This window comes from Rhinopithecus bieti, unplaced genomic scaffold (assembly GCF_001698545.2).
Source record: "Rhinopithecus bieti isolate Rb0 unplaced genomic scaffold, ASM169854v2 scaffold_54685, whole genome shotgun sequence".
NCBI lineage: Eukaryota > Metazoa > Chordata > Mammalia > Primates > Cercopithecidae > Rhinopithecus > Rhinopithecus bieti.
The window spans coordinates 33192-48275 of record NW_016821510.1 but is presented as its reverse complement, the minus strand read 5'-3'; the positions used below and the strand labels follow the sequence as shown (position 1 = coordinate 48275).

At 34.5% G+C, this 15084-nt stretch overlaps 1 protein-coding gene across 1 annotated transcript; it reads left to right on the top strand.

Moving 5' to 3' along the window:
- Positions 1-10038: 10038 nt before the first annotated feature.
- LOC108520845 (taste receptor type 2 member 43) lies at positions 10039-10965 on the top strand. Its single transcript, XM_017860390.1, has one exon. The coding sequence runs from the start codon at positions 10039-10041 to the stop codon at positions 10963-10965; it is 927 nt and encodes a 308-aa protein (XP_017715879.1).
- Positions 10966-15084: the final 4119 nt, after the last annotated feature.

Below are 15084 nucleotides of genomic sequence, written 5' to 3'. Positions count from 1 at the left end.
ATTGCTGAGTATTTTAATTGAACAATAAATACTTAAATATTAGCTAGACTCTAGAGAAAAACTTAGTCAAAGGCCTCAGCATGAGAGATAAGTTTGATAAATATTGAAAATGGGCTGAAAAGCCCAAATGGGAAAATAGGGCTATTTTTACCTGAATGATCTCCCTGAAATTAATTTTTCATTTTGGAAATTAGAAGACATCAATTCCTTCCATCCATGAGGGCATTTGTGTGTGTGTATGTGTGTGTGTTTCGATTAATGAACTTGTTAACAATAAGTTATACAAAAGTATTAGTAGCCACCAGGATTTAAGGACCATTGGCCTTTCTGAGGTTCCCAAGAAAACCTTAAATGTTTTGGTAGGAAAATTGGGATTCATTCTACATATTACTGGCATTGAAAAAATAAACCTACTTTGGTGATGATCCTAGTTATGCCCAAGCTCCCTTTACCAGGTTATACAACCAATGTGTCATCTGAATATTGGGTGTAAAATTGATCCTACAACTGAAATTGCTGAATACCAATTATGGAGAGGTTAAACAAGGAAAAAAATGCAGAACAATTAAAAAACTCTTCATTGGCATGCTAGTAGGTGAGAAATCAGCTTTCACTTCAGCAACAATGTGGAAAATTTTTTCTTACAGCAAGGACATTGTGTTTGAATAAGAGTTAATTTGAGCTGTTTTGGAAATTATCATGTTTTCCATAAAGACAGCATTGATTTCATCCATTGGCATATTGAGATGCTTTCCTGTTTGACATCGGTCACAGAATTTAAAAGGAACAAGAACATTACTGCACATTCAGGAATCAGGTATAGGAGTTAAAGTCAGGACCTTAAAGAGAATTTTGACCAGTGATATCAGACTTGCCTTTAAAAAAATTCAGACATGGTAAGTTTACTACCAATCATTTTTTTCATAAGAACAATAATATATTTATATTTTCCCATGGACACTTATGTTAAACTTGTAGACTATTTTTATATTTCAACATTTTTTTCTTTGAGTCCTTTTAAGAGTTGTTAAACAATCTTGAAATTTTCCTTACAGTATGCTGTTAACTGATTATATTTTTTCAAAGTCAGTTGACATAATGATTGATTAAAGGAAGTATCTCCAGTATACTTACACTTGCTTATAACAAAAGAGTATTTGAGATTTGAAGAAAAAAAGGTTAGATAAACTTATAATAAAATACAAATAAATATGTATAACGTACAAGGCATTATTGTGTGTATGTGAAATAACAGTCATAGAATGAAAAAATATTAATGTAATTTTTTTGAAGAGAAAATACATTCTGAATAAGAATAGAAAAGGACTTGGAAAATATTGTTTAATAATATTTTATATAAATAAAAAAAGTATATATTAGGCTGACATTACTTATTTTGGAAAGGATATGTCACAATGGGAATTTTCATACACTACTCCTAGAATTATGAATCTGTGCCATCATTTCGGCTGAGTATGGCATTATCTCATTAAGATGAAAGATCACATCCTAAGACCCAGTATTTTCACTCTTATCAGAATACATATACATACACATGCATATCACTGAGTTTCAATAGCTAAAGTTGAGAAGTCCTCCAAACGTCTATCAGTTCTCCAAATGAATAAAGAAATTGTGGCAGATTTATACAATGGAATACTATACAGTGATCAAAATTAACAAACAAGACTGATATGTTTACAACAGAATAATACAATAAAGAAAATGAACAAATTGGGGCTACATAGATAATAATACTCGCAGATGTGGGAGGAATTATCAAGATGGAAAACACATTTAGTATAATCTCATTTACATAAAGTTTGAAAAACATTATTTTTAATACATTGTAATTTATTACATTGGTGATAAAACTCTACAGTGAAACATATAAGTGATCATCATAACAATTGGGATAGTCAGAAGGGAGGAAAATATCAACAAGAAGACATATATGGGTATATGGGTATTGCTCACAAATTCTATTTTCTNAAGAAAAAAAGGTTAGATAAACTTATAATAAAATACAAATAAATATGTATAACGTACAAGGCATTATTGTGTGTATGTGAAATAACAGTCATAGAATGAAAAAATATTAATGTAATTTTTTTGAAGAGAAAATACATTCTGAATAAGAATAGAAAAGGACTTGGAAAATATTGTTTAATAATATTTTATATAAATAAAAAAAGTATATATTAGGCTGACATTACTTATTTTGGAAAGGATATGTCACAATGGGAATTTTCATACACTACTCCTAGAATTATGAATCTGTGCCATCATTTCGGCTGAGTATGGCATTATCTCATTAAGATGAAAGATCACATCCTAAGACCCAGTATTTTCACTCTTATCAGAATACATATACATACACATGCATATCACTGAGTTTCAATAGCTAAAGTTGAGAAGTCCTCCAAACGTCTATCAGTTCTCCAAATGAATAAAGAAATTGTGGCAGATTTATACAATGGAATACTATACAGTGATCAAAATTAACAAACAAGACTGATATGTTTACAACAGAATAATACAATAAAGAAAATGAACAAATTGGGGCTACATAGATAATAATACTCGCAGATGTGGGAGGAATTATCAAGATGGAAAACACATTTAGTATAATCTCATTTACATAAAGTTTGAAAACATTATTTTAATACATTGTAATTTATTACATTGGTGATAAAACTCTACAGTGAAACATATAAGTGATCATCATAACAATTGGGATAGTCAGAAGGGAGGAAAATATCAACAAGAAGACATATATGGGTATATGGGTATTGCTCACAAATTCTATTTTCTGACCAAGGTGTGGTACCATTGATGTTAACATTATAATTTTTTCTCTTTCCGGTTATTAGGTGTTATTACTCTCTATATGTATGTTATGCTCCACAATAAAAAATGTTAAAAAAGCAGAAACATAAAGTACATTTCTAAGTATAAAATTAGGGTGACACAGCATATTCTCATAGATACCATTGTAATTAGAGTTTTTGCTGAATAAAGGAGAATAGAGCGTTAGGGTACTAAGAAATCCAAGTTAAAATTTAAAACTTTTCTATTTTTATTTTGAGACAGGGTCTCGCTCTGTTGCCCAGGCTGGAGTGCACAACTGCAATCTTGGCTCAATGCAACCTCCACCACCTGGGCTCAAGTGATTCTCCCATCTCAGCCTCCTGAGTAGCTAGGACAATAGGCGTGCACCACCACGCCCTGCTAATTTTTTCTATTTTTTTGTAGAGACATGGTTTTGCCATGTTGCCCAGGCTGGGCTTGAACTCTTGTGCTCAGGCAATCCACCTGTCTCAGCCTCCCAAAATGCTGGGACTACAGGTGTGAGCCACCAGACCTAGCCCAAAACTTTTCTTATATTAATTTTTAAAAAGGAGAGGTAAGCAAGAACTGTGAATCTGCCTTCTCAGTGCGAATAAGAATTTGAAACATCAAAATTTGAATACTTATTATTGACACACACTTTTGTAAATTCCAATTTGATTCTTTATTATACACATTTGAAAGTGCTAGAAATTCATGAATTTCCGGTAAATTATAGTACAATGGATATTAAATAAATTAAATATATCCCAAAGTGTGTCTATGAATGAAATATTTATATTCATATAATTAGCATTTTAATTTCACAACACTATTCATGTGTACACTGATGTGTTGGGTTAAATATTTTGTTACTATAAATTTTTTGGCCCTACATTAGAGAAAAAAATCATAGAAAGGCAAATTTTAAGTTATAAAACATATTTAGCATGATCTTGGAGTATGTTTGTGCATATATAATGCTACTTTGACTGCTATAGTAAAATAATCCAGATTTAGTCACCATAGCTAAGAATGTGAAAAGCATTTGCAAGAATTTGGCTTGCTAATGTTGCTATTAAAAGAATAAATAAAGTTGATATTCTGTATTATTGCATAGGATATTTTCCATGTTCTTATTCAAAACGCCAAGAAAAAAAAAATCCCAAAATAGAGTCCTAATTGTTGGAGAGGTCACTTATGTTATCAACTTTATAAATTGTAGTAAAAAAATAAAAGCAAATAAATCATTGAAAATGCATTGGTTTTACATTATTCTTGATGAAATACCGTATGAGGGTATTTGTCTAGGCCTGATACTGAGAATCACAGAAGAATCATGAGGCCATGAGGAAGAATAATAGTGTTCTCTCATCACCTTGAACTCCAGTACTTAGAAACAAGCCTGAAATCACATTTATCAAATAGCATTCTCCCTTTCACTGCCATCATCATTGTAATCATCTATATCTTCATCTATCTCATGAAGTGATTTGTTTTGAAATACTTAAATACATAACTTGGAAAATAAGTAATTTTAAAAGATCATTNATCATAGAAAGGCAAATTTTAAGTTATAAAACATATTTAGCATGATCTTGGAGTATGTTTGTGCATATATAATGCTACTTTGACTGCTATAGTAAAATAATCCAGATTTAGTCACCATAGCTAAGAATGTGAAAAAGCATTTGCAAGAATTTGGCTTGCTAATGTTGCTATTAAAAGAATAAATAAAGTTGATATTCTGTATTATTGCATAGGATATTTTTCCATGTTCTTATTCAAAAACGCCAAGAAAAAAAAAATCCCAAAATAGAGTCCTAATTGTTGGAGAGGTCACTTATGTTATCAACTTTATAAATTGTAGTAAAAAAATAAAAGCAAATAAATCATTGAAAATGCATTGGTTTTACATTATTCTTGATGAAATACCGTATGAGGGTATTTGTCTAGGCCTGATACTGAGAATCACAGAAGAATCATGAGGCCATGAGGAAGAATAATAGTGTTCTCTCATCACCTTGAACTCCAGTACTTAGAAACAAGCCTGAAATCACATTTATCAAATAGCATTCTCCCTTTCACTGCCATCATCATTGTAATCATCTATATCTTCATCTATCTCATGAAGTGATTTGTTTTTGAAATACTTAAATACATAACTTGGAAAATAAGTAATTTTAAAAAGATCATTACTGTGGGAAAGTTACAACAGTAAACCGTAAAGTTCAAGTCAAGTTCAATACACTTAGATTTAGAAATTAAGTGTAGTTATTTTACAATACATTGCTTAAGCAATTAATTATTTATGGATGACCTTCAACCAATCCTCCTTTCACTATGACCACTATAGAAACAATGTAGTTTTTCATATAAATAAAATTCCCTCATAAGAAAGATAAAGCAAATAACACATTTTGTGAGCAAGCTTTTATTTCTAAAGAGCTCGTTTAGGACCAAATTGTCAAACAGAGGTAAGACCTCAGATCTTCTGTCACACTTGAGTGAGTGACAATGGAGTTCAAAGGTTATAGTTGTATAACCAAAATGATATTCATGGATAGGGATTAAATGGTGGAATTCCACAGAAGCAACAGATTCAGTTTTTTGTCCATGGGACTTAAAGTGTGCTCATATCAGATGTCCTTCATTTTTTGATAAACTTGTAAGTACTGCTTTACTATTTGATCTTTTAAAGATTGTTATAAACTAAGAAGTCTTGATTTCTGCTCATAAAAACAGTAAAATTTAAATCATGGAATAGAATGGTGGAGCTGTGGTTGAGAGACTATATTTGATTAATTTTAATGACATTTGAGATCCAGTACTGCTCATTGAATTTCCCTGTGAGGGGAGTTCATGGTGATGAACCAGCAACAGATAAGCTACTATCCAAAAAAAGCTATTCACATTAAATCAATTTCCAGTTTCTTCCAAATTGCAGGAGGATGCCTAGACATTGCTTTTATTCTCTTCTTTGACCAAAGTATTACAAAAGGAAAAATCATTACCACTTTCATGTCAGATATACTAAAAGTTTAAAGAAACTCTTTTTTAAGAACTTGGTTTTAGGAATACTTGGTTTAGTTTCTCCATTAGAAAATAATTTATATAAGGAGAGCAAAAGTTCATTTCTCCTTCTAAAACAATCAGACAAAAAAAGTTATCAATTTTGAGAATCCAATAGAGTTAACAACTAGTTAAACAGAAGAACAAATTAGTGAATTGGAAGAAAACTACCCAGAATGAAGCATAAAGAGACCAAGAGATAGAAAATATAAGGCTGGAGGGTCAGAGACATTGAAGCTACAGCTAGAACAGCTAACATGCTTCTGCAGTTCTGGAAAAAAGTTGGGCAGAAGCAATGTGGAGATTTTTCCAAAAGTGATCAAATGTATCAGTTCATATATTTTTAGAAACCATCAGACTTCAGACAAGATAATTAAAACCAAATTAACATAAAATGACAGGACATCAAAGACCAATAGAAAATCTGAAAAGTAACTAGAGGAAAAGATAGAGATTATGTTAAAGAGAATAACTGTCTAAATGACAACCTAATTCTTAACGGACAAAAATGAAGCTCGAGTTCAAAGGAATCATGTCTTCAGTGTATTTCAAAAGTGGAATAGATCTTGATAAACAGAAACTTAAAATATACCTTTTCAGAGAAAGGAAAAATTGTTATTGTTATTATTTTTGTTTGTAGAGTTGGAGTCTCACTCTGTCGTCCAGGCTGGAGTTCAGTGGTAGGATCATGCCGTACTGCAGTCTGGAACTCCCGAGCTCAAACCATCCTCCCACCTCAGCCTTGCGAGTAGCTTCGCTATGCCTGGCTAACTTTTTCATTTATTGTAGAGGCTGTTTCGCTGTGTTGCACGGGCTGGTCTCAAACTCCTGGGTGCTCCTACCCCAGCCTTACAAAATGTTGGGATTATAGGTGTGAGCCACCCTGCCTGGTCAATAAAGGGTCTTATTGAAAATACTAAGTTGAATATGCAAGAAGGAATACAAATTAATGAAAGTGACAAATATGTGCATAATTCTAAATGAATGTTTACTGTAAAAAATAATAATGTCTTTTTGGGGTAATTATATAATTGATAAGACATATGCAAATGGCAAAAATAGAAAGGAGGTAAAGGTGAGAGGAGTAAGATTAGTTAAATTATTTTTTGAACTTTCTGTGTCTATGAGGAAATTTTGAACAATGACAATGTAATGCTACTCATAGGTATATATACAAAAGAATTGTATCAAATGACATATGAAAGAATGTTCTAGTAGAATTATTCATAACTATTCAAAAAAGAAGCTGGCCAAATATATATTAAGATTGGATGAATCATTACAGTAAATCCATACAATGGAACAACATAGAGAAGTGAAAAAAAATCACATGTACTTGCAACTATGTGACTAAATTTCAGAAACATAATGTTGAGTTCAAGAAGCCACAAACAAAAAGAACATGTAGGATTGCACCTACACACAGTTCAAAGCAGGCCAGACCAAGCTATGCAGTTTAGGGTTGCATACCTAGGTGGTAAAGTATGAAGAAAATCAAGGAAATGATCATCATAAATTATGGATATTGCTTATCTCCAAAGATGCAAAGAAATGTTTAGGGGCTTGGAAACTGGCATGTAGGTGGACAAATGCTGTTTTCAGTGTTCCTTGTCTTGCCCTGTGTCACAGTTACTTGAGTGCTTATGATACATTGTGGTATTTCCCATTTTTGTATTGGTTCATTTCTAATTGTGCATTATAACTTTAATATACAAATTTGTAATTAGAAGAAATGTCCATAGAAATTATTATTACTGGTCTCATTATATACTGAGGGGAAATATCAACTCTTTGTATACATTCTTATACAACTCTAAGATAGTTGAAATGGGAACTTTCTCATTTAGTTGCACCATAAGCAAATTTTAGATGTTATCCTCCAACCCCAGATCTTTCCAAAGGCTTTCCTCTAGCCTTAATTATCCACTTCACAGGAACAAATCTTTGCCTGTGAAGTGGATAATCTATTTTTTTCTTTTGGCTCTAGAATTCCTGACAAAACAAGCTTGTACATATTTCCCACACTTGGTTTAGCGGAGTTCTTTTATCAGTTATATTTTTCTGCAGGAGAAAATCCTCCAAAACTACATTAGATATTTATATCTCACATGTTGTTGGATTTTGTTTTTGTTTTGTTTGTTTGTTTGTTTGTTTGTTTGTTTTGTGAGACAGAGTCTTGCTCTGTCGCCCAGACTGGAGTGCAGTGGCACAATCTCAGTTCACTGCAACTTCCGCCTCCCAGGTTCATGCCATTCTCCTGCCTCAGCCTCCTGAGTAGCTGGGACTACAGGCACACGCCACCATGCCTGGCTAATTTTTGTATTCTTAGTAGATATGGGGTTTCACCCTGTTGGCCAGGATGGTCTCCATCTCTTGACCTCATGATTCGTCTGCCTCGGCCTCACCCACACTGGGCCTGGATTTCATTTTTCTAAGCTGGGTTTGGTTGGTGACTGTGGTGATTTCAGATGGGCCAAATTCTGCATCTTTGAGGACGTTAGAGTTTTGCCTATTTAGTCTGGATCAGGTGGCAGCAATCTGACGTCATTAATTTCTCATTCTCCTTCTGGAAACAGTGTATTAGCCAGGCGATATTCTCATGGCAAATGGAAAGAGGAAGAATCCCCAGTATGGAAGCCATCTCAAATCTCTATGCAAAGAGTATTAATTTTCTGTTCATCAAAGCAAGTTAAATGATTGAACTCCAAGTTCAGGGGAAAGGTAGTCAGTCTTCCTATGATGGGAGGATACTGCAAGATTATATATCAAATGGCCTGGTGTTCAGGAATTTTTATAAAATTGCTAAATGTTTAACATAATAATAAATATTTAAACATTAGACTTGAGAGAAACTTTACCAAATCCTAAGAATTGGAGATATGTATGAAAAATAAATATTATTAATAAGCTGAAAACCCTGAGTGGGAAAATAAGACCAATTTCATCTGGAAACCTCTTGGAAATGCATTTTTTAATTTGGAAATTAAAAGAAAATAAATTGTTCCGTTCATAAGTGGTGTGCCCATGTTTGTATTTGTGTGCATATTTATGATCTTGTGAGTAACAAAGTTATACAAAAGTATTAGCTGCTAGCAGATCTTGTGGAGTATTGGACTGCCTGTGGTTCTCAAGAAAATCTTAGATGCTTTTGATAAAAGCAGTTTGGATTCTGTATATTTAAATATGTCATTGAAAAATGTCCATATAGGTGATGATCTTAGATATGACCAAGCTCCCTTTAAGAATTTAGACATTTACTATATGATCTATATATTGGGTTACAAAACTTCCCTAACAACTGAAGTTGCTAATGACAAATGATGGAGAGGTTACACAAGGAAAACTTGCAAACACTGAAAGAGAATATGTCCTTGTTTGCATACTAGCAAATGAGAATTCAGGTTTCATGTCAACTTCAGTATGAATAATTCCAGCCTAAAACAAGAACAGACAGTGAATGAATGAATTAATTTGAGTTTGAAAATAAGAATGTTTTCCATAAAGAAATCATTGAACTCATCAATTAACATGCCATGGTGATTTCTGGCTTGGAAATTGTGACACTTGTCACAACAATTAAAAGTAAAAAGAATGTCCCAGCACATTAAAAAATCAGATGCATATGGTATTTAAGGTCAGGATAGTCAAGCAATCACACAGTTATATTATATTGAGAGGTGAAGCCAGCTAGACTTCCTGGACGGAGTGGGGACTTGGAGTACTTTTCTGAAGCTAGCAAGAGGATTGTAAAATGCTCCAATCAGTGCTCTGTAGAATGCACCAATCAGTGCTCTGTAAAATGCACCAATCAGAAGGATCCTAAAAATAGCCAATCACAGGGAGGATTGAAGAAAGAGCACTCTGATAGGACAAAAAAGGAAAATGGGAGGGGACAAATAAGGGAATAACAGCTGCCTGGGTCACCTCCTACTCTGTGGAAGCTTTGTCTTTTCACTCTTCACAATAAACCTTGCTTCTGCTCACTCTTTGGGTCCGTGCCATCTTTAAGAGCTGTAACACTCACTGTGAAGCTGTGTGTCTCCATCATTGAAGTCAGCGAGACCACGAACCCACCTGCAGGATCCAAGTCTGGACACACTACCAGCATTTTTAAAATTTCTTTTTCTCTGTTCAGGCATGATAACTTTTTTACCCATCATTTTTTCCATTCTAGTAGTGGTTACATTTGTTATTGGAAATTTTGCTAATGGTTTCATAGCATTGGTAAATTCCATTGAGTGGGTCAAGAAACAAAAGATCTCCTTTGCTGACCAAATTCTCACTGCTCTGGCGGTCTCCAGAGTTGGTTTGCTTTGGATATTATTATTAAATTGGTATTCAACTGAGTTGAATCCAGCTTTTTATAGGGTAGAAGTAAGAACTACTACTTATAATCTATGGACAGTAACCAGCCATTTCAGCAACTGGCTTGTTACTAGCCTCAGCATATTTTACCTACTCAAGATTGCCAATTTCTCCAACCTTATATTTCTTCACTTAAAGAGGAGAGTTAAGAGTGTCGTTCTGGTGATACTGTTGGGGCCTTTGCTATTTTTGGTTTGTCATCTTTTTGTGGTAAACATGAATGAGATTGTACGGACAAAAGAATATGAAGGAAACATGACTTGGAAGAGCAAATTGAGGAGTGCAGTGTACCTTTCAAATATGACTGTAACCATGCTAGTAAACTTAGTACCCTTCACTCTGACCCTAATATCTTTTCTGCTGTTAATCTGTTCTCTGTGTAAACATCTCAAGAAGATGCAGCTCCATGACAAAGGCTCTCAAGATCCCGGCACCAAGGTCCACATAAAAGCTTTGCAAACTGTGATCTCCTTGTCTTTATGTGCCATTTACTTTCTGTCCATAATGATATCAAGTTGGAGTTTGGGAAGGGTGGAAAACAAAGCTGTCTTCATGTTCTGCAAAGCTATTAGATTCAGCTATCCTTCAGCCCACGCATTCGTCCTCATTTGGGGAAACAAGAAGCTAAAGCAGACTCTTCTTTCAGTTTTGTGGAACGTGAGGTACTGGGTGAAAGGACAGAAGCTTCAATCTCCATAGATTGACAAAGGGGGCATGGTGTGTCTTCTAGCAGAAAACAAACTGGTGGTGTGTGAAACATTTTCTATTTCTTACTGATTTTTCTGTAATATATGTGTATGGATAATTTCCAAATGTGTACCTAGAAAAGACATTGACCTAAAATTAGTCTTAAAAAGTACATATATATGTGTGTGTGTTTATGTGTGTATGAAAGCTTAGAACATTCACAATAACTTGACCTTTTTGTGTTTTTTCATACAGACTACAAGATTATACAAAATATGACAAAAATTCCTCAGAATTATGAAGTCACGTGTATTTCATTCATGTACTTTATATGTCATTTGTAGAATTTATGATATCTATTTATCATTATTAAGAACTAATGGCTTATCCCAGGAAAAATATTGCTCTTTTCTAATGTGATTAGAACAACACAAATATGCCATATTGTGCTTAGAATTCACTGTTTGAACCTCTAACTTATTGGATGGTAAGGTCATTCAATTCTAAATCAATAATGAGGATGTATCTTCGGAGTTTTATTCCATTATGAATTCCTATTTTATATTTAGTAAAAGGCAAACAGAATTATTGTTAGGAAACAATGCACACAAGAGAATTCGTGTGATAAGCATATGCACAGTAAATTTCGTGTATGTCTGCCATAAGCAGTACTGAGGGAATATTAGATTTCTATACAAGTATGTGAATAGCTTAGGAAAAAATCTCTTTGTAATAAAGGGATTGGGAAAAACCGTGATCATGATCTTGATTGCTATTATCAGCTTTCACATATGCCGTTAGAAACATACATTTACATCTAGCCTTTTTGAATTCAAGAAAAGCCTGTTTTTGCAAGCTTGCACGATCTGATGTAAACTTTTTAGTATTTTTTCTAAAGCCACTCTAAGCCCCTCATTGCTAATTAATATCCTTATCTTCCATTTTATAATATTCCTTTCTAAACTTCAGGTAAGAGAACTCAAATCTTTTCTTTTCTAAAAACAAATCAATGTAAAATTAGTATAGAAATTATCGACGATAATTCAGTGAAACTTTTTGTAAATATTAAAATGGTATCTATGAAATCTATGTATTAATTATAGGATGTGCCTTAATGTTGTAATTTTGTTGTCAATAATGAAATGAATGTGTGTTGGCATATTCATTCATAGGAAGCTCTAATATAAGAAAGAAATGTACAGTCTTGTTCGCAGCTAAATTCTACCTGACTGTATTAATTCTTGGTGTTATGAAATTTTAGCTATGGGATTTAAACCTTAAGATAAATCATCCCCACACCTGATTTATGTATTTTTTAATCATATATCTTCCTCAGTACAATGTTAAGAACCTTAAAAAAAGAGATCATGTTTGTCTTACTTTCCGTTGACTCCCAGGAACTAGAACCCAGCACCAAGAATAGATGGTCAAAAATGATACTTTAATGAACAAATAAATTGGTGTATAAAATGGATAAGTTGATGTGGTAAACCAATGAAAAGGAAATGCATCACAAAATCTGCAGTTGTGTGAATTCCCCTGTTCTGGTCTCAGGTTAAGGTTACAGTCTTATCCAAGCGGAATCCTTCCTCAGAGGAAAAGTTTGGCTATTCCACAATTTTAGGGGAAATATCACAATAATATAGTCTTGATGCAGCTGTGTCAGGTGTCTGAATTGGAGGCAAGGTAGAACATCAAAATTAGATAGCACCTATTACAATATTTTTAAAAAGCATATAAACAAGTTTGGTCTATTTGAATATGTATTTTTTTATTGTCAATTGTATATTAGTAATATGATATTTTCTAGTTGATTGTTGTTTAAACAAAAATGGCATTTCATTTCAAAAAATTGAGTTAGTAACCAGCTACTTTACCGAATTTTTTTTAAATGTAATACCTGTTATTGAAGTGAGGACTTTTATTTAGAAGTCAAGTTCAAGACAAAAATGGCAAGGACATGTGGAAATTGAGACAGGAACAAACGTGAAACAGTGTGTAGTGATATCTGGTGTGACTCTGCTGGCAGCCACTTCACGGTGAGGTGAGAGAGACAGCATGGTGGTCATCAGATGCGTGCACTTGGCTCCAGCACTTTTCCATAAGGGTTACAAGGGGAAACCACAGCCAGCATTAGTCCATGGAAGAGAGAGAGGAGGGAGAATCTATCTGCTCAGCTGTCATTTGACTTCTATTTCCCATTCACCATGGTTTACCTGAAGCAGAAACTACCATCTCTGCTGCTCTGTCTTACATCACCCAGTCCCTTGGTGGAGATTATGAAAGTCAGACCTCATGCGCACAGTGTGGTGATTCATTCAAATCCCAAATGGAAGGATGATCTGGATCAGGCAAGGTGCTGGGCAGGAGAGTAGGAGATAGTGAGGAGAATCTAAGAAAGCACGTCTGTGTTCAATACCGCCACTCCTTGTGCCACTGAGATGTCCTCATACCCTCCAGTCATGGCTGACTTTATGAGCATATGACTTGCACAGTTGCATAGGGTTTTGTGCTTATAGGGGCTTGTGCTTAGAGGGACTCTGTGCTTGGATTAATGTTCTGCACTTGCTGTTTTGCTTATCAGACAGAGGCTACTCCTCTGCTGAAGAGGGAATGGTCTTGCATTAATTCCATAGGAATTTGCTCTCCCCTCTCCTACAGGCTTGTTAGTGACATAGACAGAGTCCTGTAATACCCGCTCTGTATGCTTTTAGCATCTTTGAATCCTGCTGGATCATCTGGCACAGTGGCCAGAGCAGCTTGGACCAGAGCCTATATCTGCTGTAGAGTCCTTTTCTGCTCTGGGTTCCACTTGAGACCAGTAACCTTTGGAAACTTCTGTAATGAGTCAGAGCACTATTCCCAAATGTGGAATACATTGTCTCCAACATCCCAATAGGACCCCGAAACATTGTGTCTCTTTTGTAGTAATGGGAAATATATACATAGAGCAACATGCCAATTACTTTTAAAAAAGATTGTTTCAACATGTGGTCTAGGGACAATGAACGCTTTAAAACATCACCTATGTTGTAGGTCCCTGAATCTCCTCAGGTTTATTTCTTTTCTTTTGCTATTTTACTTCCATTCATCGTTAGAGTATTTTACTATAGTTAAGAAACTTGCCACTTCCTGACTATTTTACCAACTCATATATTATTATTATTGCTATTATTTTGAGACAGGGTCTCATTCTGTTCCTGAAGCTGGAGAGCAATGGCAGGATCAGAGCTCATTACGGCCTCAACCTTCTGGGTTCAAGTGATTCTCCCGCCTCTGCATTGCTAGCAGCTGGGACTGCAGAGGAACACCACCACGCCTGGTTAGTGTTCGTATTTTCTGGAGGGTTAGGATTTCACCATGTTACTCAGGCTGGTCTCAAACTCCTGGGCTGAAGTGATCTTCCTGTGTCAGGGATTACTGTCATGTGCCACATGGCCCGGGCTGTAATATTATTAATATATTAAATAAGCACGATGTTTTTTACAAAATGTAAACAGAGAACAGAAGTGACATAGCCATGATATTAAAACAGTGAAGCAGTGTTATTATTCTTACAATACAAGGCAAATTGTTTGATTTTTCCTCGTAATGAGTGTAGATTAAGAACCATTCACCAAATCACGAGCCCTGTAAAAAGTGCCAGGAGCTCTGCTCTGCTCAGTGAAGATAGCACATCCTGGAAAGCATTTGTGAGTGTTGATTTAAGTTTAGAATAATCTGCATTCATTCTATAACCCGTCTGGTTTTGGTAGGTTAACTGAATCGGGTTATAGAAAGGACTACCATCTCTTGTAACTTGCAAGTGTTTTGTCATGGCAGTGACCAATTCCATTCCTTAGGGAATGCGGTTATTATATTTTATACATTGTGTTGCCAGTAGAGGAGAATTTCAGAGGCTTCCCTTGGGTCCTGCTATAATAATGTCCCTTACTCTACAGTTGAGGAAGAATGTGAGAGTCCGGCCAGCTGCCATAGATATCCATTTCAATTACACATTCAGGAAGAGGTAATAGCTACAAACTGATTACATCCACCTTGGGATGGACATGAGCCGAAGCTCTAGGTAGCATCTGACTTTCTTTTTTTTTTTTTTTTTTTTTTTTTTTTTTTTTTTTTTTTTTTTTTTTT